This window comes from Centrocercus urophasianus, unplaced genomic scaffold (genome assembly GCF_019232065.1).
Source record: "Centrocercus urophasianus isolate 14NV4802_14NV808 unplaced genomic scaffold, USGS_Curo_1.0 seq_25, whole genome shotgun sequence".
NCBI lineage: Eukaryota > Metazoa > Chordata > Aves > Galliformes > Phasianidae > Centrocercus > Centrocercus urophasianus.
The window spans coordinates 4,673,238-4,698,227 of record NW_024884811.1 but is presented as its reverse complement, the minus strand read 5'-3'; the positions used below and the strand labels follow the sequence as shown (position 1 = coordinate 4,698,227).

Sequence of the window (24,990 nt, the reverse complement as noted above, 5' to 3'; positions counted from 1 at the left end):
GGAAGGGGCCTTTAAAGGTCATCTAGTCCAAACCCCCTGCAATGAACAGGATCCCTTACAGCTACATTATGTTGCTCAGAGCCCCATTCAGCCTGACTCTGAATGACTCCAAGGACAGGGCTTCTACCACCTCTCTGGACAACCTGCTCCAGTGTCTCACCATCCTTACTGTTACAAGTTTCTTCTTCATACCCAATCTAAATCTCTCCTCTTTTAATTTAAAACTATTTCCACTTGACCTATCACAAAATGCACCACTGAAGAATCTGTCTCCTTTTTTAAAGCCAACAGCTTTAGATGCCAGAAGTCCACTATCAGGTCTCCTTGGAGCCTTCTCTTCTCCAGGCTGATCAGCCCCAGGTCTCCCAGCTCATACTCACAAGGGATGTCCATCCCTTGAACTGTTTTTTCTTCTGGACACACAACAGACTCATGCCTCTCCTGTAATGAGGACTCTCCACCTGGATTTGGTAGTCAGGCGAGATCTCACTAGTGCAAAGTAGAAGAGCAGGACCACCTCCCTTAACCTGCTGACCATGCCATCAAGCCTTTTATATTTAAGAGTGATAAATGGACTGTAATCAAGATAGGAGAATTATTTGCTTTGTTTTAAGAAATAAAATAAAATACGTATTCTTCCAAGCTCCTGAAAGAGTATTCTGGTAAGCGTAGCCTTTTCATAATATAAATTATGCAGCTGACTTCCTGGATAAATGTATCAGTGTTAAAAATGTAGAAGGATAACTGAGAATCATTTTTAATAATCTAACTGAAGTCTGAATTAAAAGGCTTTAGACTTCAACACATCTTTGTCAGTGATCTTTATTAAATACGGATATTACAACAGCATTAAAGACCTCGCCTACAGTCCGAATAGTCTTTAAAAAAGTCTGTTATGTACAACACAACAGTTGGACTAAGTAGCCTATTCTGTGTTACAAGAATACACAGAGAAATGTGGAGCAAGATTCAGAAATACGTCAGAAATTCTGCATGCAATCTAACTCTAGCAGTAATCATTTAGACTGTGAATTTTTTTATTTGATTGGATTCAGTGTCATCCTAACAGAGCTATATGTTCTTCCTTACCAGCATAATATGAAATAGACATCTGATTTGATATTCTACTAATGAACGTATAACGAGCAATGGAAATTATCATCTAAATGCCTGCTGAACAGCAGAAAGCTCAAACTTACTAGCTGAACAGTGTGGTGCATTTTGTACTCCTCTTCACTCTGGTGATGCTGCTGGATCTTTTCATTATGCTTTGCAATACAAATCTCCTGTAGAGACACAAGATGATGTCTATAAAATGTGAATTTTCAAGTGTTCAATTTATACTGTAATATTTAGCAAACAGCACTAAGAATTGAAAAAATAGAAATTACAACCAAATTAAAAAAGTTGATTTATCTTACAGTCAAACCTCAAAATGTAAACAAAATCAAGAGAAACAAAGCCAAGCCCATTATTTTAAGCTTTCAAAAGAATACACGACTGCTGCTTGAAAAGTCTTGTCTACAGAATGAGTACATAAGTGGCAAGAAATGCTGATCAGTTAAATACTTCACAAAACTTTTGTGCAATGCCATGATTTGTGTAAATGGGTAATAACTAACTCTTGAATAAATCACGTATTTCTGTTTCTGGAATGAGGCAGCTTCCCATTTACAAGTGTGAGTTCATCTTTACATAAACAATCTGCAACCACAAACTATAATAACATTGGTAAATTTTACATACATACAAACAGGTTCATTTATTACACCAAGTTAGTATCTATAATGGTTTAAAAGCAAGCGTTGACACAGTATCACTGAACCACAGAGGCTGGGTGGGGCCTGTGGAGTTCAGTTAGTCTAATCCCCTTGCTAAACTAAGTTTGCTAGAGCAGGTTACACAGGAAAGTGACCAGGGGTTTGAATACCTTCGGAGAATGAGACAGACCAATATAGAACATCAGGTAGTTGAGGTATCTAAAGCTGCCTGACTAAGGGGAGCCCAATGACAAGGCCTTCTTGTTACAAAAGGCATTGCACTCAGGCTCTCATCCTGATGGGGGATTTCAACCACCCAGATGTCTGCTGGGGAAACAGGACGATGGACTGCAGGCATTCCAGGAGACTCCTGTCCTGACCCACGTGTTGGACAGACCAACCAGCAGTGAATGGAGCAGGTGCTCATCAATACAGATGAGCTCATTAAAGAGGTTAAGGCAGCAGGCACTTGGGCTGTAGTGACCATGGCCTGCCTGGTCAAGTTCACAATCTCGGGGATTATAGGCCTGGCAAAGAGCAGAGTCAGGACCTTGAACTTCAGGAGAGAAAAATCCAGAATGTTTAACAAATTGTTCAATGTCAATGAGATCTGGAAACTGTTGTTAGTGACACAGGAACAGAACAGAGCAGGCAGTTCTCTTAGGAAAACTTTCTGAGACCACAAGAGTTCTCTGTCTCCCAGCACAAGCAGTCAGGCAGAGGAGGTAGGAAATGGACATGGCTGAGCAAGAAACTGAGGGATAAGAAGGACATGTACAGGAAGCAGAAATGGGTGGTTTGGGAGGAATACAAGGATGCTGTTCAGACGTGCAGAGATGGGATTAGAAAAGCCAAGCACAGATAGAACTAAACTTACAAAGGAGGATTTGGGGATCCCGGAAGATGAGAAGTTGGAATTATGCCAGCAGTGTGCTCTTGCAGCCCAGACAGGTCAACGGTATCCAGGACTGCACCAAAAAAGAGATGGCCAGCCAGGAGTGGGAGAAGACTGTCCCTCTCTACACTGCCCTCGTGAGACCCCACCTGCAGTGCTGCGTCCGGGCTTAGAGCCCCCAGCATAAAGCAGATGTGAAGCCCTTGGAGCAGGTCCAGAGGAGGCCACTAAGATGATCAGAGGAGTGGAGCACCTCTCCTACAAGAAAGGCTGAGGGCGCTGACCTTTTTCAGCTTGGACAAGAGGTCTCCCAAGAGACTTCATTGAGGCCATCCACTTACTGGAGGGGGAACTAAGACAAAAAGGAGATAGACTTTTCACACAGTCTCCTTTTTACAAGGGGAATGGTTTTAAACTGAAAGAGGTGAAAATTCTTTACTTAGGGGCTGGTGAAGTACTGGCACAGGCTGCCCAGAGAAGCTATGAATGCCCAATCATCCCTGGAGGAGTTCAAGCCCAGGTGCAGTATGAACCCAGGCAGCCTGATCTCACAGAATCACAGAATTGTAGGGGTTGGAAGGGACCTCCAGAGATCATCGAGTCCAACCCCCTGCCAAAGCAGGTTCCCTACAGCAGGTTGCACAGGTAGGCATCCAGGCAGGTCTTGAACATCTCCAGAGAAGGAGACTCCACCACCTCCCTGGGCAGCCTGTTCCAGTGCTCCGTCACCTCACTGTAAAGAAGTTCTTGTGCACATTTGTGCAGAACTTCCTATGCTGCAGTTTCCGGCCGTTTCCCCTTGTCCTGTCTCCACTCACCACTGAAAAGAGTCCGGCCTCGCCATTCTGCCCCCCACACCTTAGATATTTATAGACCTGGATCAGGTCCCCTCTCAATCTTCTTTTCTCCAGGCTGAACAGACCCAGTTCACTCAGCCTTTCCTCATAGGAGAGATGCTCCAGGCCCTTCACCATCTTCGTGGCCCTCCGCTGGACTCTTTCCAAGAGATCCCCGTCTTTTTTGTACTGGGGAGCCCAGAACTGGACGCAGTACTCCAGATGAGACCTCACCATATCTGGTGGCTTGCAACCCTGTGAATGGCACTGTGATTCAAACTAGATAATCACACAGAATCACAGAATCACCCGGGTTGGAAGGGACCTCAAGGATCATGTAGTTCCAACCCTCCTGCCTAGCAGGGCCACCAAACACACACATTCAGATCAGGTTGCCCAGGACCCCGTCCAACCTGGCCTTGAACACGTCCAAGGACGGGGCATCCACAACCTCCCTGGGCAGCCCGTTCCAGGGCCTAACCACTCTCCTTGTAAAGAACTTCCCCCTAACATCCAACCTAAATCTTCCCTCCTTCAACTTGGATCCATTTCCCCTAGTCCTGCTGTTGTCAGCCCTTTTGAAGAGTTTACTCCCCTCCTGGGTGTAGGTTCCCTTCAGGTATTGATAGGCTGCAATGAGGTCACCCTGCAGCCTTCTCTTCTCCAGGCTGAACAAGCCCAACTCCCTCAGCCTGTCCTCATAGGGGAGGTGCTCCAGCCCCCTGATCATCTTAGTCGCCCTCCTCTGGACCCTTTCCAAAATCTCAATGTCTTTCTTGTACTGAGGGCTCCACACCTGGACACAGTACTCCAGATGGGGCCTCACAAGAGCCGAGTAGAGAGGGACAATCACCTCCCTGTCCCTGCTGACCACCCCTCTCCTGATGGAGCCCAGGATCCCATTTGCCTTTCGAGCTGCCAGAGCGCACTGCTGGCTCATGTTCAGTCTCTCGTCCATCAGGACCCCCAGGTCCTTCTCTGCCGAGCTGCTCTCAAGGACCACTCCTCCCAGCCTGTACGGGTGCCTGGGGTTCTTCCGGCCCAAATGCAAAACCTTGCACTTTGCCGTGTTGAACCTCATTAGGTTCACCCGAGCCCAGCCCTCCAGCCTGTCGAGGTCCCTCTGAATGGCCTCCCTTCCTTCCACCGTATCAACCGCACCACTCTTTGAGGTCCCTTCTAACCTATGGCTTTCTATAATTCTGTGAAGATGATCACATTCTATTTCTTGGGGTTTTTCGCATGTTGGCAAGAGTATTGAAAAATGATACAGTATTGAAAATTGAAAAAAGAACAGTACCTCAGTATGTAAATTACAGGAACATATTCTCATAACTGAGGCCTCACTTTCCTGAAATTTTTTGTTTAGCATCAATATTTCGATCTTTCTGAATAAGAGCAATAGTGAAACATATTTTAACCACGTAAAGAAAGAGGAAAAGGTGGACAAAAACACCCTTGGTGCTGATTTCATATTAATAAAGAAATGACCTACTTTAATATAATTAGTTCTGCATGACTTGAAATAATACCAAGAAAAACCCCACAACAACTAGGAGGGGCCGAAAACATGTCACAGCACAGTAGTAGAACTCTGAATCATCTTAATTACCAAAATGTTCTTAACAAAGAAAGGCTGCAATTTCATAAATGTGAGGTTCTACATGGACAAGATTAACCTTCCACAAGCAAAGGATGATGGAAAAAACAAAAGTGAGGTGGAAATATAAAAGAAAATGAACTGTATGATTATGGTGGATGACAAGCTGAACATAAATCAATAACCTCATACACTTTTATAAAGGAAAAGATCATTCCAGCTATAAAGATTGTATGATTCTTAATTAGGAATACAGCCTGGCACATATGTGACATAATCCTTCATACTCTGGACTATTTAAAACTTTAGTGGGGGCATTATGATCAGTTAGAGAGCCATGCTTCATGAAAGATGCTAACCAACCCTGCAAACTCCAGAAAGTATCTAGAGTACTGTTTTTTTTAATCATCTGACCAATTTCTGCAGTTCTGTTTGAAAGACAGAAAAAGAGAACTGATTAACCATTTAACTTTTATCACTGGATAAGTTAACACATTCAAAACTAGTAATTTGTAATACAGTGAAAAGAAATCTGTATTAGTGTTGTACTTAGCTAGTTCCAGTGAATTTTACTTTCATACTGAACGTCGCAGTTAAAAAATTACCTTCTCATTTAGAAAACTCAGTATGTGCAGAAAGCATATTTTAAGATTTCTATGTGGTTATGCCATTCGAACATAATAGTTATAATATTATGAAAGCATACCAATAAACTTGCATTAACCGTTACTGCATACATCTGCTTAGGCATGGGCTGTGCTTTAACCTCACTGCTTGTGAAACAGTAAAAATCTCCTATTAAATGGACATAGCAGAATGTGAAGATTGGTAGGTGAAAGTGTGCACTATAAGAATGGTCCAAATAACTTCAATCGGTTCCTTCTCTTAGCTGCTCAGGATAAGAAGCACTTTTACTCGATGTCAAATAATTCTATTCATTTCTCTGTTTTCCAAACAATTTTTCTAGACACCTTCTAGATCATCTTTATTACCATAACACTGCTAGAAATCTAGCTCTATAATAAAACAGACATTTGTTTCATACTGTAACTTAATTAATACTACTGTGCAGCCAGCAGGGGGTAGACTGGGATAACAATAGACAGATCTTCCATGAACGATTCATAACACACTTTAAAGAAACAGGAAAAATACTGAGTGCTTTTTCTTGTATAACTGTCACCAAGACAAAGGAACTTCAGGAGATGATTGCTTAATAAACGCAATTAGATTTTGTGTAAGGAAATGAGTACAGAGCTTATCTTCACATTAATAAAATATCAGAACAGTGAAATTGCACTGAGCTCAGTGAAACCAAAAATTTTAAAAATTCTGGCTCAATATTCAGAAGTACAACTGAATAAGGTCTCTAACAGATCTCTAGGAGAAGTTTCTAAGTAAAGATGTCTTAAAAATATTTGACAGTCAAAAAAAAACAACTGCATAAATAAAGAAAATTTCTGAAAAAAAAAAAAAAATGACTACAGTCAAAGAAATTTTTATTTACATGTTATTCTATACATAGTAATTAATTATCTGTTGCTATATTATCTCATTAACAGACAAGACCAGAACAACTTCCCCTGAAAAATAAAATCTGATGTCAGAGAATGATTTTCTGTGCTTCCTTAATCACTCATCACCACATATTGTTAATCATATAAAACACAAAATATAAAGATCCTAATTTAAAATGGGATCTCAGCTAGGACTTCTGTATATTTTGAGAATATACAAGAAGATGTGGAAACACTAAGAAGTATTACTTGTTAAACCCCAATTACTTAATACTTTTAACAAGTATTACATTGTTCTAAAAAAACTTTTATCTATTCATTAAATTATCTCATTATTAATGCATATTGATGTAAGTGTCAACTGTTAGGGAACAATGAACAAGTCATACTGGAAAAAGGAATCAATGTATTTATCTACATTTGACATAGCACATTAAAATCTTTGCTGCATGAAAAACACTTTCAACACAATATTTCAACCACGAAACATTAAAAAATGAAACTGAGCCGATTAATTCATAATAGCAAACCTAGTTTTATAAATTAAGAATGTATACTGGATTACATGTGTAGCTGCTTTCCCTTAAAAGGACAGAAGTAAGAGAAAAATAACTCATGAATCAGAAAACATCCCAGAAGATTTTCTTCTGCAAAATATAAATCAAGACATAAATCTGCTCTCTGTAAAATCATTCTGGAATCTCCACATGCAAGTGATTTGATAAGTGAATAGAAATTATTTTATTTGCTCTCTTCCCTGTCATTAAAAGGTTCTTTAAAGCCAAATTGAATTACCTTAAAATATCAATTTTATTATATATACTTGTTTGTCTAATTATATTTTAAAACAACTTTTAACATATAGTAAATATAATCCACAGAATTTCAGAGATGTGGAAGTTTAATTTAATATAATACAATCTTTCGAAATATAATTTTGAAGTTCTATTAAGTTTGCTAATAATGACAGAAATTTGCAATTTATTAGTACCTTTTTATTTCTGAGGTAGGCTTTCTTGGCTGAAATACGTCCACGCCTGGCTTCCAGCTGGCGGATTTTTTGCTGCAACTTTTGCAGCTCCTCTTTTTGTAAGTGTACAGATGATGCCGGATCTTCTTTTTCAAGCATTGCTTCCATACTTTCGTAAGTGTCATAATACACCACTTCATCTCTCTTCTCTGTTTTAAAAACGTCAGCAATAAAAAAAGTACAATCAACAGTGTGTTTTTGGTCAACAGTTTGCTTTGTTACAAGACAATGCCATCCTGTGTTGCAAGATTTAATGCATAAGAATACTACAGTCATTTCAGAAGATGATAAAAAAAATGCAGAAGGTTAGATGGTTGTCATTCAGGTAAGCTCAAACATTAAAGAACAAATGTTACTGAAAATGTGGCACTTCTGACCGTAAACAAACTTGATCACAGTGCCCATGAATGCCTTTGGATCACTTAATTAATACAAGGGACCTACACCGTACAATAATATCCCCTGGTCTACACTACAAAGTTCAGAACATATAGATTCTTACTGAAATCTTTAAGCATGAGATTCTTCTGCCACAACCCACAAGGGAAGTTAGACAATACATTGCCGAAAATCCTCTCAGGATGCTTCTAGCCTTCCAGTCACTGTGCATAGTGGCAGCAGTGGGAAGCCTGTGCAATTCTATGATTCTATGATTCCTCCTTCATCAGCTACATCTTAGGAAGATCACGGATTCCACCTACTTCTGCCCTGAGATAATATGGGAAAGAGGACAGGGTCTTCTTCAGAACACCATCAATTTCAAAAGTGGTTGTTAGTTCAATCATTTGTGCATAAGGTCTCTGCTGCAACCAAAATTTTTATTACATAATGTTGATATTGAGTCAGCAGGATATGGATACTATCAGAAAAAACAACAATAAATATCAGACCTATTCAAGTCTTTAGTGTAGTGCACAGTTTATACAGAATTTCATCCAGACATAAAGTTGTTAAATCATTAGAACCCACTTTGAAATAGTGAGTAAAAACAAGAACTATGGCTAAAACCTATTGTATTTCCATACACACTTATAAAATGGAAGAATTCACTTGCTTTAAAATGAGATTTCATTAAGAGTTAAGGATAGCTATTTACAAATAAAACCCTAACAGATGAGCTGCAAAACTGTCAAATGTACAAGACAGAAAACACAGAATCACAGAATATCCTAAATTGGAAAGGACCCACAAGAATCCAAATACAGCTTCACACAGAGACAACCCAAAATTTAAACCCTGTGCCTGAGAGAACTGTCCAAATGCCTCTTGAACTCTGGCAGCTTGGGGCTGCTGGGGAACCTATCCCAGTGGCTCTGGTAAAGAACCTTTTTCCTAATATCCATCCTGAAACTCTTTTGATGTCAATTCCCACTGAGGTCAACATGTTACATATTGTTTTACTGTTTGGAAAGAAGAAAAAAAGCAACACTCATCAAAATCCCAAAACATTTCTGTAAAAAACATTAGAACTCCCAAATATGTTATAACATCTGTTCAGGACTTAAACATTTTAATGACACAAATACTTAAAATAAAAGAATTTTTCACCTTCAGATACAATCTATGTGATTTCCAACTGTTAACACCCTCTCATCCAAAACAGTAACCAACTAACTCATTCTCTGGAAATACCAATGCATCCACCACAAATCCATCTTATAAAGATATATAGCTAGTTTATACAGATAGGATAAGAACCTTTCTAAAATTCTAACATAATAAATTCACATTTTTTGAATGCTAGTATTTGATTAATGAAGGTAAAAGACTACTACTGCCATTTAAAGTAAGATGATATATTATTATTTAATAGTTTCCAAACCCAGTGTTGGATTTGCAAAAGAAAATGTTTATTTATTAAAGAGTATTCCATAAATTTAAAAGAACAAAGGAAGCCAGAACAGTCAACTATTCAGTTGTTAGCAGAGTAAGGGACAGTTTGTATTTTTAGTTGGTTTGTGGCTTTGTTTTTCCTATGGATCAAGTCAAGAGGCTTAGTTTTGGGTTTTTTTTGAGATCTCTAGACATAACATTTGCTAAAACTTGTAATGACCAATTATGTTTTAGAGGAGACTTAATCTCTGAAGGCCCTTTGGTTCTACTATCACTAAATGAAAGGACTTTGATGCAAACTTCTGATACAAATTTCTTCTCAATCTCCCATTCAAGTGTTTTCTTTTAATAAAATTAATCAGTACTCATTACTCAAGTACAAACCACAACACGTGTACAGCAACAAGAAGCTTTCCACGAAGTCACTTAAGTCACAGCCATTTAAGTCACTTAAAGAATTTTCAATCCCTAGCTCCTACACATGCAGTTAACTTTGTTGCCATCACAAACTTGAAGGTAGGACATTCACAACAGTGAGAGGAATTTGTAGTACTCCATGTTTTTGCTTTCTCCAGAGGCAACTCAAAAGATTTAAATCTCTGCTCTTTCAAATAACTTTTCTAATCTAAAAAAAAAAAAAAAAAAAAAAAAAAAGCCTATACTCTGAACAATAAAACAGAGCTTATGTGAAGAAAAATATTAAGCATGAAAAGGTCCAAAGACACAACTAGATTCAAAAATGCTGAACAGTTTTCTTGTACCATTTCTTTAGTTTCTAAGTAAACAATACCGTTTGGAAATAAGAGGCTTACACCACTGCTCTACACCAGTGAGACTGTGATAAAAGCTGCTTCAAGATTTTCTGAAGAATTCTGTTTTACAGCAGTCACTTTGCAGGTTTTTATCCCATAAGACCAGCAATGCAAACATTTCTTCCTGCCTGAATTTAGTTTTTCTAAACTTTACACAGAACCTTATTTGCTCATTTTCAAACACAGACAATGAAAATCATACGAAAACTCCTGCATCTGTACTGCCTATGAACAAGTGTAAATTTAAGTCAGAATATCCAGCTGGTCACATGGTAGAGAAACTGTTCTCATTTCATTCCCGCAGACTTTACTAGACCATTAAGAATAGAATTATCTCTTTTTCAGATCATGTATTAAGTTAAAATGCATGAAGTACCTGATATCAGTCTTCTGATGCTTTCAAGTTGCGCTGTCAGCAGCAGCTCTTCATATTTCAAGATCTCAAACTGCACTTCATATAACTGAAGCTGCAGATCGTAATAATCAGCTTCTAACTGATCCAAGTGGGCTATGGCTTCTGTACCACCCTTCAGACTTTGCATCTAAATGGAAAGAGGGAACAGAAAAAAAGAATAAACATACACTTCCAGGACAAAGAAACTTAAAACTACGGATTTTATCATTACATCTAGATACAGCCTGGTATGCTAAATACAGCATGTTAAAATTGAATGCATCAAGAGGCTGGTTTTGATAAGCCACACACTATCAGGCACCTACAATACTTGACTTTTTTTCAGTATGGTACATTACTCCTGATGGCTAAAGTGCAAAATCATACAGTAAGCAGCGTGAAATAACCTTATCACTCTTCCACCTGATTCTCACAAGAGATATGATGACCTTATCTTTAATCCAAAAAATGTAACAGCATCTAGAGAACTACCTCAAAATTACTGTAGTTGAAGTAGGGAAAAAAGTGAGAGGTGGCAAAATCAGGGAAAATTACATGTATGGATTTCTGATAAAGACAACTTTACTGAGAATGTTATTTCAAAACTTAAAAAAAAAAAAAAAAAAAAAGGCTGAAGAGGTGGTTTTTTTAATTATATTTCCTATCCCAACATTACAACATCAACATTCTTGAATACAGGCTTAAAGTAGAATATCTGCAGATCCAAAGCCTTTTACATTATTTTTTTCAAAATATTTATTAAAAAAAACTTCAAATTTTTATTAGTACTGCAGCTTGGAAGAATCATAGAATCATAAAATCATGGAATCACAAGGCTGGAAACGACCTATAAGATCATCTAGTCCAACTGTCTCTTCATCACCATTGCCACCACAAGCATTAAACCATATCACACAGCACGTCGTCCAGATTCCTCTTGAATGCTGCCAGGGACGGCGACTCCACCACCCCCTGGGCAGCCATTCCAGTGCCTGACCACTCTTTGAGAGAAAAAGTTCTTCCTTGTGTCCAACCTAAACCTCCTCTGATACAACTTGTGGCCATTTCCCCTTGTTCTGCTCATTGCCTGGGAGAAGAGGCCAAACCCCTCTTCACCACAGCCTCCCTTCAGGAAGTTGTAGAGTGCAATGAGGTCTCCCCTGAGCCTCCTCTTCTCCAGACTGAACAATCCCAGCTCCCTCAGCCGCTCCTTATAAGACTTGTGCTCCAGACCCCTCACCAGTTTTGTTTCCAGTTTCTCTGGACACACTCCAGGGCCTCAATGTCTTTCTTGTAGTGAGGGGCCCAAAACTGAACACAATACTCGAGGTGCGGCCTCACCAGAGCTGAGCACAGGGGGATGATCTCCTCCCTGCTCCTGCTGGCCACACCATTCCTAATGCAGGCCAGGATGCCACTGGCCCTCTTGGCCACCAAGGAGAAGGGAAAAGCATCCAAAAAATTTAAGAAAATACGCAGGTATATCCCCTCAGAACATACAGAATCTTGTAGCAGCCTTGTTTCTGGAGCCTTTCAAAGGACAAAAAAGGAGTAGTTGAAGTTTTTGTATTTTTTTCAGTAATTAATTGTGGCTTCAGTCTGAAAAAGTGACACCAGAAACATCAAAAATGAACTTAGATCATTCTCTTGACTTTAGGCAAGCATGCATTCAGCAGAACAATATTTAAATATTGTTGGTTATTTAAACAGTTAGCCAGCAGAAGTGCTAAGGTCAGAAACAAACTTTCTACCTTCTCAAAAATTAATCCCTTGCAGTTTCTCCCATACAGGAGAGGATGAAAGTAAATCTAACCCTTACTGAAGACTTGTGATCTATCTTTCTTACTGTTCTAATGGAAGGGGGTACAGTTACCATAGGACAGCAACTTCAACACTACGGAGACATCTACCTAGAAAAAATAAAGGATCTATCCAACCAACCACACATTTTAGAGAAGATAATTGCTACCAGGTTTTTACACTTTGGTGGTCTCTTGAGGGATCGAGGCTGTCAATAACAGACAATAACACAGAAGAGTTTTCTAGGTTTAATTTATAGTATATATTTAGACATAATTACACTAGATCAGAAACACCTCTGTACTAAATCAAACCAAAAAAGCATCTTATTGTTTCAGACAAAGGTTGTAAAAGCAAATATCCAGGAAGATGAAATATAGCAGACAGTGCAGCAACACTTCCGTAAAACAGTTCAGCAGTCTCTCAGAGCTTACAGCTCCAGACTTCTTAAGCTGCCTTTTATGTTGAATACACTCCCCTGATTTTACTACGTGACTTTGTTCTATCCCCCTCTTTAATAGCGTGTAAGCTCTTAGCACTTGAATCATTATCCACTGACAGAGATTTCACAGCTTAATTAAACAGTGAGGAAAGAACTCCCTAAATTATACTTTATTTTGCCTGAGATTAACAGATGGAAGAACTGTGAATCAACTCTTAGAATTTCTGTTCTTAAAATTTCTTTTACTAAATTATTTATTAAATGCATTTTTTTCCCCAGTTATCAGCCAGAAAGGATGAATAAGTCTTTAAGCGATTATCACAAATCTTACAATCAATAATGCATAGTTCCTATGTTTTAGTCCAGTGACACCACTGTGTCATGCTAAGGTGGTCTACTATTCTACATCCATCTCTCTACATCCAATTATTTTGTTTACCGTTCTGGTAACAAAGATTGCAAGCTTTCAGGGTAAAACGACCATTTCTTCTGAATGTCCCAGCTCTTAATAGGAGCTAGCTTACAAGAGACACACCTAGGTTTTGGCATGTTAAAAGGATTCTCTGTAATACGTTTTTATTTTTCAGCAAATTAATGCAATGTCATTCAACTTCTACCACAGAACACAAACTTCTACTACTTCTAAGAAGTCGTGCTTTGTCAGTGAACTGTGAAATTCACCCAAACTTTTCTTCAAAAAAAAAAAAAAAAAAAGTCCACAAATTTTAAGCCCTCAAACATTGCAAAGACTGCACAGACACTAAGTGTAAGTATCAGCTAATGAAGTTAAAGCAGCTCAAAGTTTCTTTCAGCTGCACAAGTATCTGCAACACAAAGGCCCAAGTGACAACAAAATCTTAGCCTTGCAAGCATGCATTAGAGACACTGCCACCTACTTGATCTATTTAAGGCCTTTGACATCACTATATTCAGTTTTCACATGAAACAGAAATGTAAAATGAATATTGTTGTATGGTTCTCAGATATCTAAGCTATGTAAAAGTGCATAATAAAAAAAAAAAATTGAACCTTTCATTATAGTCATTTGTGAGTGTCTAACCAATGTCAATACCGTGGAGAAATACCAGGAACTTCAAAGTGAGAATCTGTTTACAGGAAATAAATATTTTGCAGCTGGACAAAGAACTAGAATTGAGGAGATTTTAGTTCAATTTCCTGATATGCCTCAACTGCTTTCATTCATTATAACAAATAACTCAATCTGTGTGGCCCTAATTGAAGTAACAGAGTTTCTTTGTTGTCTCATTCATACTAAATGAAGATCTTAATCAGGAACTTAGTTTTCCTAACATTTCTATGGCAGAATGTAGACTCAAACACAGATAGTGTAATGAGGACATAATAGATTAAAACACAAAGACTCTGATAAGAACTCTTAACACACTTTCTAAGATAACAAAATCTAAAAACATAACAATTTAAAAAACAGTCAAAGAAGAAATAGAGAAGTAATGATAATTAAATCTACCTTTCTACCATAACAGAATGCTTGCAGACATATTAAAAAATAATTGTGGTGTCTTTAGCAAATTGCTATCCATTGCTAACACATATATTGCTGCTAACAAAAAAAATGCTTTCTAGAAAGACTTTTTCGGGTTTTCTTGAATAAAATCCTTAAATGATATTTTTATTTTTTAATGCCTGATGCATTCAACACAGGCAAAAGCAAAATAACAGTCATGAAATTCAATACATGCTTACATATTCGAAGTCATCGGAAGTAAATGTATCTTTAATTTAGGCTCACTGCACAAGAAAAAGAACTTCTACAATTACAAACTACAAAAAAATTACAGAACTCAACCTGTAATTTATTGGAATATATTTTTATGAAAATATAACTAACCACTTACCATGGTGTTTAAAGTGAGTGTTTACAACTGTACTGTAACACTTCTAAGGAAAGAAAAAAGGAAAAAAAAAAATACAAAACTAGTTACTGATTCCTACATGCGCAGGAAGAGACTTGTTGGTTTTTAAGTGTTTAGCCACACATCTCCATTTGCCCAAACTATTTCACATACTTACAGAATTACAAAGGATTCTCCCTGTGATTTAACATTTCTGTTTACTGTCATGAGGACACGTCTTGGGAACCAGTCCACAAAAACAGACTCTGGTCTGCCTCAAAGGAAAGTTTTCATCATTCTTCTCAAACAAAATTAAGAATAACAGATGGAATTTACAGAGGTACTGAACAGGAAAATTAAAAGATCTAACTGTTATTTGGGTAGAGTTCTACTTTTGATGAAAGTACTGATAGCAATAATGCAAACAGTTTCAGCTGTTAAGTAAACCAGTAACAACTGGCCTAATTTAAACTCAATTCAGACTTCTAAAACACTGTTCAAATCCCAAGTATCTACATGTGCAAAGTTAAAGCCCATATGTAGCTCCTTCCACTGTATCTCATCACTCCATACTTTCAGTTACCCAACTTCTGTATGTACAGCTTTACTAACTTATGAGAAGCTAAATTAAAATATTGAAGTCAGAACTTTATTAAAACTTAGAAGACACTACCTAATTCAAAGATATCATCACTGACATGGACTTTTTCAAAGAGTTTTTGATGTGTAATTAGAGTAGTAATGAAACAGTCTGTGCACAAAAAAAACCAAAAACTATTTCTGATCTACTATTTTTTAAGACTTTGTCACAGAGAGGAAGAAATCAAAATGAAGTATTAAAAAGACAACTTTGTTCCTGAATTTCAACTGCTACCAACAGCTGTTTTACATTATTTTATCCACAAAATGACATACATGAAAATTCAAAAGGATCAAATAGCAGGACACCAGATATTCTTCCCTAAAATGACAATTCCAACTAAACTACTTTATAATTAATATAATCTTTTAAAGAGAAGTTTCACATGACTTTTGCTAGCTTTGTTATACTTTAAAAATACATGTTTTGTCCAAACAAATGATTGAGTCTCCTAAATTGTACATACCTGGTACTGCTGGTAGGCAGATCACCTAACAGCTGTAGCCACCAGGCTTGGAGGGCTGAAAAAACATGCCTCACCAACTCGAGTAAAGAATTTTTACCTAACATCTAACCTACATCTCTCCTCTTTCAGTTTAAAACCATCCCCGTGTAAAAAGGAGACTGTGTATAAAGTCTATCTCATTTTGTTTCTTAATTCCCCTCCAGTAAGTGGATGGCCTCAATGAAGTCTCTTGGGAGACCTCTTGTCCAAGCTGAAAAAGGTCAGCGCCCTCAGCCTTTCTTGTAGGAGAGGTGCTCCACTCCTCTGATCATCTTAGTGGCCTCCTCTGGACCTGCTCCAAGGGCTTCACATCTGCTTTATGCTGGGGGCTCTAAGCCCGGACGCAGCACTGCAGGTGGGGTCTCACGAGGGCAGTGTAGAGAGGGACAGTCTTCTCCCACTCCTGGCTGACCACTCCGCTTTTGATGCAGCCCCAGATACCGTGGGCCTTCTGTGCTGCAAGTGCAGTGCTGGCTCATGTCTGCCTTTCGTTCACCAGGACCACCATGTCCTTCTCCCAGTTTGTACACTTATCTGGGATTACCCTGACCCAAGTGCAACACGTTGCACTTGCCCTTGCTGAACCTCATTAGGTTCTCATAGGCCCATTTTTTAAGCTTGTCCAAGTCAGTTTGGATAGCATCCCTTACTTCTATTGCATCAACTGCACCGCTTAGCTTGGTGTCACCAGCAAATTTGCTGAGGGTGTACTCAATCTTGCTGTCTACACTGTTGATAAAAATGCTGAACAGCACCAGTCCCAAGACAAACCCCTAGGGAACACCACTCATCACCAACCTCCATCTGAACCCATAGCCTCTGACCACAACTCCCTAGCTATAACCACCCAAATAGTTCTTCTTTCACCAAACAGGCTAATCTTCAAACCCATCTCTCTCCAATTTAGATGTAAGGATGTGGTGCATGACCATGCCAAATATTCCCAGAAAACATGCATCTTTTTGGCAATTCCAAGGCTACATTCTATTAAATGAGCTTGCTAATTTGGAATTTACTTGTACTTTGCAATTTCATTCTGCTTCTGTTACGTCTAGCTAGGATTACCCCAGCTCTTCTACAGTGCCATTTCAATCATTTTCGTAACAAAAATGTCCCACTATACCATTTATGAATCCCACCTTTATTTTGACATACAAAAAAACCACAAAGATCCTCACTGTACTACAGCAACAAATGTACTGCTTGCTAATCCAACACATATCCCTTTCAACACAGTTGTTGCTGTCTGCAGCTTACACAGGCCTTACCAAGATCTGTGGGCTTTTTTGTCTGCTCAACTCCATCTTCTTGTACTAACAGTTTTTCACCAGGCTATTTGGAAAACCATGTCTTAACACTAAAATCAGAAGACCCTCTTCCTGCATAGATAATTATTCATTATTCTGAAGTACGGTATTATTCTGAAGTACTATGCACAGAAAAAATAGTTTTATTAAATGCAAAGGTAAGAAAGAAAAATTATTGGCATATCATGTTAGTTTGGAAAATGCAGTAGCTTTCTGTATATATAAGTGTAAAAAAAAAAAAAAAAGTGTTTCATTTGCATACTAAATGAAAACTATGATAAGACTGCAACCCTTCTACCACACAGGATTCGAAGGCACATTTCTCACATCCAATTTTGCACAAAATCACTAAGGCCAGAAAGAATCTTTAAGATCATCCAGTCTAATCATTGACCCATCATCACCATGCCTTCTAACCCATGTCCCTCAGTGCCACATCTACTCTTTGTTTGAAAATCTCCAGAGACAGTGACTCCAGAACCTCCCGCTGGGCAGCCTGTTCCAATTCATTGCCACTGTTTCTGAGAAGAATTTTTTCCTAATACCCAACCTCTGCACACTTAGAGCTATCCTATTCTCAAAGCAATAAAAAAGGCATTTCAGAACACAAGATGGTCTTGATATCATCCCAATCACCTTATTTTAATCTTCAACCTTATTACACAAAATCCCAAAGCACCACAATGATGCACACCCGTCAGATGCTTCTTGTTCCTCTTTTTCAAAATGCCCCCCAACCTTTCACTTCAGAGACCTCCATCAACCTACTATACTGCATAAATCTTGTTTCTCTGTTTAATCCTGAATGCTTCTCCGCATCTCAATAATTACTCACTAATCAAAATGAGTCTCTATTATAAAAAACTGTAATTCTAATCGGGCACACTTTAATTTCATGGTTGCATTTACTCCCTTATACATGGAGCTGTCTTCCATAGAAGATCATGAAAAGGGACATAATCTGTCTGCAAATTTATCAGACTGTACTGTGTTAAAGTCGTGAGCTTTCTGAGTAACTTTTTTCTAACAGAATTCAGTGAAATTTTGCTGGCCAACAAGCATTTGAAGAGTACTCTTAAGCCAGTAATTCTAAAATGTAAATTAATATCAGTATGACTGTGAAGTTCTTACAATATCCATAAGACAACAGACTCTAAAAGATTTCTAGCATATTTGTTTTGAGGAAGTATCATAAAATCTAATGCACATGTTTTTTTTTTCTGCCAAGGTATTTAAACACAGTTTAATGCACGCACTCTTTCCTCAGGAGTACTACTGTTAGTACCAATCCCTCTGGAAGACTGCCTTAATAAGCAGGGTAAGCAAAATCAAAGTACTGCCTATATAACTGGCTAGTCATCTGTGTAATTACTAATGTGAAGATTCCTTCCAAACAGACTGTCAAAAATTGCTCAAAAAAAAAAAAAAAGTGCTTGTGTCCCAAGTGGCAGGATGGAAATTACAGAGCTGCAGATTTCAGTTTCAATTCCTTTTTTAATGCATTTTAGTGGTTAGAAGCAAAAAATTGTAATCCTGGTTGACTAACCAGGGAAAGGTAAAAAGAAAACAAGTGGTACAAAATCATAGAATCATAGAATCACCAAGGTTGGAAAAGACCTAAAAGATCATCCAGTCCAACCGTTCACCTATTCCCAATAGCTCCCACTAAACCATGTCCCTCAACACAACATCCAGTCTTTCCTTGAACACCCCCAGGGTCGGTGACTCCACCACCTCCCTGGGCAGCCATTCCAGTGCCTGACCACCCTTTCTGAAAAGTAATACTTCCTCATGTCCAGCCTGAATCTCCCCTGCCGTAGCTTGAAGCCATTCCCCCTGGTCCTATCACTAATGACACAAGAGAAGAGGCCGACCCCCAGCTCACTACAACCTCCCTTCAGGAAGTTATAGAGAGCAATGAGGTCTCCCCTGAGCCTCCTCTTCTCCAGGCTGAACATTCCCAGCTCCTTCAGCCTCTCCTCATATGGCCTGTGTTCCAGACCCCTCACCAGCTTTTGTTGCCCTCCTTTGAACACGTTCCATGGCCTCAATGTCTTTCTTGGAGTGAGGGGCCCAAACCTGGACACAGTACTCAAGGTGCGGCCTCACTAGAACCTTTTGAGCTGGAAAGGACCTTTAACAATCATCTAGTCCAACTCTCCCACAACAAACAGGAGACATATACAGCTAGATCAAGTTGCTCTGAGCCCCATTCAGCCTGACTGTGGATATCTCCAGGTACACCTCCTCTCTGAGCAACCCATTAGTGCCCCTCACCACCCTTATAAAAACGTCTTCCTTATAACCAATCTAAATCGCTTGTCATTTAGTTTGAAACTATCTCCCCTCCTCCTACCCCAGCAGACTCTGCTAAAGAGTCTGTCCCCTTCGTTCTTATAGCCCCTCTTTAAATACTGAAAAGCAGCTATCAGTTCTCACTGAAGCCTTTTCATCTCCAGGCTGAACAGACCCAGCTCCCTCAGCCTGCGCTCGCAGGGGCAGTGTTCTGTTCCCTGGATCATTTTTGTGGCACAGCGGGTCCAAGCACCTCTTGTACTAAGAACTCCGTAAGTGGATGTGCTATTTGGGAAGAGGTCTCACCAGGGCAGAGCAGAGGGGCAGGATTGCCTTCCTATGCTTCTTCTGATGCAGCACAGGATCCAGCTGGCTTTCTTGGCAGTAAGATCACGTTCAGCTAGATCATGCTCAACTTGCCATCCATCAGTATTCCCAAGTTCTATTCAACATAGCTGCACTCCATCCTTACAACCCCCCCAGCTTATACTGATAGCATGGGTTGCTGCAAACTACGTGCAAGTCCCTGAACTTGGATTTATTGAACTTCATGAGATTCACCTGGGCCCACTGCCTGAGTCTGTCTAGGTCTCTCTGGATGGCATCTGGTCCCTCAGGCATTTCAGTTGCGCCACACAGCATGGCATCATCCACAAACTTGCCGTGTGCACTCAACCCCAGTGACAATATCATTGATGAAGATGTTAAAGATCACTCGTCATGGTACTGATCCCTAGTACTTGCCATTGATCTCTAACAAGACATCAAGCCACTGACCACCATTCTCTGGATACTATCTCACAACCAGTTCCTCATCCATCAAACATTCCACTCATAAAATCCACATCTTTCCAATTTGGGGAGAAGGGTGCTATGGGGGACCATGTCAAAGACACTACTGAAGGTGAACATCCCATATCAACTCCCTTTCCACGGATGATCTGCTCCAAGGTCTTCCCCAGCACCAGGGTGAGACTAATATGTCGGTAGTTTGAAGGGTCATACTGACCCTTCTTAATTTGAGTACTCTACTGCCCTTTTTTCCAGCCACCAGGGACTACACCTGACTGACATAATTTTTCAAACACCATCAAGAGTGCCATGGTGATACAAAAGTGAATTCCCTCAGGACTCTGTGACACCTACAATAAAATTTCATTTGCTAAGTATGATTGAACGCGGGGATTAAAACACAAACTTACATTATTGAAAATATGAAAAATAATGACTTTCATGTCTGTTGGTTCATTTCTTTCAAGTCCACGCTCCTTAAAGGTTCAATTTTTTACTACGTGTTTAATTCTTCTACCGACTGGTATGAAAAATTACCTCCTCTTTCAGTGCATGTTTCTTCTGCTCTAAACAGATTTCTTTAGCACGCATCAACTGCAGAGTCTCCTTAGAAACTGCATACTGAAGCTTTTCCATACGTTCCACTGCTGCTGCCCATGCTGCCTTACCAAATTTCTTCTGGTCTGCTCGCATTCGGTCATACACAGCTACAGAAGGGGAAAAAAAAAAGGTAAACATTTTATCAGTCTTCTCTTCGGTTCTCTATAAGGATTCTACTGTTGGGACTGTGCACATGTTTGTATCCAAAAACATACAAAGTTTTCTTAAGAGAAGTCATTCTACAGAGTAGTAACTTTCATATTTGAGGTTTAAGAATTCTTAGGATTCACATTAGTATGTAATTCCATATTTGTTTACCATTTCGTTATCATAAATCCAATTTTTGTTATTCAGAGAAACTATTCTGAACACAAATTACCTGAATGTCAGAACCACAAGTTCAGAACTTTTGACAACAAAAATACAGGTTATTGTTACCATGTGGTCTTGAAGTGCATCCCAGGTTCCCCCTGCTTCTGAAAGCCTCTACCGTAAGCTACTGAAATCTCCAGTTTCCCTTCACAAATTCTACAGTGCAGTCATAAATTTAATGCAGAGTGAAATAAGAATTCCAACATAAAACAGAATTTGAGGTTGACTTCAAATGCAATTCAGAAAGAATAATGAATTTAACAAACCTATTTTTGTTAAACAATGCTTTCTTTTTAAACTCAAAATAAAGATTGCTTTATGGGATAATTATATAACAAGGTACAATCATCCCTTAATGTACCAAGTTGAACTAGAATCTTTTAAAGAAGCCCTCAGAGTAGCAACAGTCCCATATGTGACTCAGGATTTCTCTTCCTGAGCCCCAGAAAAAATCTAGGCTAACTTATTTCAGATTTTCACCATTTTTAACATACGGAACAATCACATAATATTGATCACACTTAACTTTACAGAGCAAAAGACAGGGAAGTTGCACAACCAAAAATAGTAGCATTCAGTCCCTAGGTGTCAGAAAATACCAATCACTATTGTTAGAGAATAAATATCTATTTGCTCTCATGTTTTTTTTTTCCTCTGTCATGTGTTCTTATGTATGATCTCCTTATGATCAGCAGGAGGCCAAATAAAGCAAACAAAAAAACCAACCTGCACACCTATGTTGTACATTTATCAAAAAACTCCAGGCATTTCATTTTTGCACTGTCCTTCCCTACAATCCTGACAGCATTACATGAAAACATTACATGAAGAAAATAAATAAATAAAATGAAAGGAACTCTAAATACACTTTTTATTAACTAATGAGGTGTTTTACTTGCCACATTTCTCATATTAAAGCAGAAGCTAAATACCTTTAGAATTTGCTCTAATTAATATGTTTGAACTAGTTTAGTCCCTTTTTCAGGTAAGATGAAGTTTCATATTAACCCTAAATTGAATTGTTTTACAGTGATTGCTTCTTTTGAAACAGATCTATTCATGGAGATGACAGGAAACCTACCCATCAAAAAAGACTTTCTTCCAGGGGTACAGCTCATTCATGTATTTGCACAATCACTACCACCAAGGCAAAGAAACAGACAGGAACTTGCATTCAAGCAGGGGAAAGAGTGGGACAAACTTCTGTCAGCAGTAGTGCACAGTCAAACAAAAATAGAGAAAGTGAAACTGCATCCTGAGGTTTGTTTACACTAATTAACCGATTATTTTGGTTAAAACCATACAAGAGTAAGAGCACAGATGTCTGCACAAGCCATATGTCCTTGCTTAACTACACTGACTCATTTAGTAAAACTATGTGAAACATTTATCTATGAAGACTTTCAAACAGAGCTGCTTTCAGAGCAGTTAAAGCTGAGCTGTTGCTTAGTGTTCAGAGCTATAAAAAAATTTTACTGGAAGGCAGCGAGGAAAGGAAAGGGAAAAGCAATGGACACTTACTATTGTGGTTTGCCATATCCTCTGCACAAGACAGAATCCATCAAGGATTCCATGTTTCCTAAATCTTTTGCAAATGTAATTGCCACTAATAAAATCCCACCGCAAAGCTGGTTGTGAAATTTAAAAATTTATATGCTTCTGCTATATATAAAAATATATACTGCTTCTGATGGCATTCTGTAAAAACTTATTTGAGAAAGATTTCAACATACACAGAAATAAAAACAAATAAGAACGACAACTGCCTTTTCCTCACAGAGGTTTGATAAAAAAGGAAATCACATGGTACTATACAGAACATGATAAAAGATCTTTAAAGGTTAATGTTTATTTCAAGTACAGGATAAAAGAAAATAATTACCTTTCTGTGCTTTAGCTGTTATTTCAAAGTATTTAACTGTAAGATCTTGAATAGAAAGTACAGCCATGTGGGCTTTCCTCTGCCAATCAGCATCTTCTTTCTGCAGACTCTCGATTCTTCTGGGGCCTAGGTAGTCATTCTCTATTGAGATCTGAAAATAAATCAGACTGTAGTTAATAATACTGCTTGCTTCTGAACAGTGATCAGATTCAGGCTAAGAACAAAAGAAAGAAAACAAAATAACAAAAAGAGAAAACTACAACAAATCATCATGGCTTTTATTCAACAGGAAAAAAAAAAAAAAAAAAAAAGGTGTTCCTTTCTGTTGAAGAAGTACATTCATGGCTTCATTATTACTCTTACAAGAAGCACAACAAACTCAAATATAAATCTGATTTACCAGTAACTTCTCATTAAATACCATATCCTCAAACAACAAGCATGCTTTATCCAGGCTTTCTCCCAGCCTGGAATATTCTGATCTGAAGCAAGTGAATGCTCTTAGATAATAATAAAGATGGAAAAAGGGGATGTCACGGGATGCTGGGAAATAATCATCAGTTTTAGGAATTCTTCTTTGTTTTAACAATGACTTTAAAAATATTTTCCCAGTGACTGGGAATTTAAATACTTTTTCCACTCCTAAAATGGAAGCAATTTCAATTCTATAATAACTATCTGAAAACAGCAAGAGAACTGGGATTTCTTTTAAAATAAAAAAGTAGCTGTCTCCCCCTACCTATTTTTTGTACACACTTCTTAAAAAAGGTTGAGGGTGGTTAAGCACTGTAACTGGAAAAAAAAAAAAAAAAAAAAAACACAAAACAAAAAAAACACCACCTAGATTTTCAGTAGACGTTTATGCTGGAACCTGCAATTCCAAAGCCTTAATTCTGAATATTTTTCATTTACGTTGGCCAAAAAGACACCTCAATACTTCAGACAATAATCCCCAAACTGAAAACTCAGTCTTCTGTGCAACCAGATATTTAACCTGAAGTTCTAATGTCTCAATGTCAAAATGTCTCCTCCCAGTTTCACAGAGCTTTGGTCAAAAAGCCATTCCACTTTGTAATTTCACTACAAATAGTAGGCTTTTTAGTTATTATTCAGAATCTACCTCTGCGTATCCACTTATCTCATTTCTTACAGGGATGATCATTATAAGCAAATATATATAGATAACTTCTATCCTCAAAAAATGTTTGTAGTAGTTTTATACGGTATTTTAATCTACCTCATATATACATTTCATATTTCTGAAAACCCTAAAAAGGCAACAGGCAAAATAAAAATGTAAACAAAGTGTAAGGGAATATTAATTTTTTCTTATAACACATAATCCAATGAAGCACATATATCATTATTTCCATACATAATGATTATGAGTGGACAGGCAAGAATTTAAAAATAGCAGTCAAACCATAGGTATAAATCAGGTAATCATGATAAAAGTAATACAGTTAGAAGCCTTCCTTTAATTCTCTTGGGTAGAAATTACATAATTTGATGTTGAAATTGAAATGGGATCAACAAGTAGTGTGAGTAACATTATTACTAGACATCACTTCTAGAAGAATAAGAAGCCACAATACAGCTCTTAATATTTCTTCATCCAATTTTGCCTGCCAAAACATTATTTACACACAGCACAGGCCAGAGATTTAGCATCTTTTAATACTATTGTATCCTTGTTCCAGAGATCAAATATTTACAAGTAAGAAAAACAGGAAGCATCTTTTCATTAACTGCAATCCCAATTACATCATCTATACTATCATCAATTACATCATCTATACTATCA

At 38.2% G+C, this 24,990-nt stretch overlaps 1 protein-coding gene across 1 annotated transcript in view; it reads right to left on the bottom strand.

Annotated features, from left to right (window-relative positions):
* Positions 1 to 24,990, bottom strand: part of JMY (junction mediating and regulatory protein, p53 cofactor) — a 65,840-nt gene that overhangs the window by 14,370 nt on the left and 26,480 nt on the right. The window contains exons 4-8 of the mRNA XM_042825994.1: positions 23,187 to 23,337; positions 20,870 to 21,039; positions 10,660 to 10,825; positions 7,600 to 7,787; positions 1,200 to 1,286 (exon numbers count right to left, since the gene is read on the bottom strand). Coding sequence (XP_042681928.1) covers positions 1,200 to 1,286; positions 7,600 to 7,787; positions 10,660 to 10,825; positions 20,870 to 21,039; positions 23,187 to 23,337 — 762 coding nt within the window. The remainder of the gene's footprint in view (positions 1 to 1,199; positions 1,287 to 7,599; positions 7,788 to 10,659; positions 10,826 to 20,869; positions 21,040 to 23,186; positions 23,338 to 24,990) is intronic.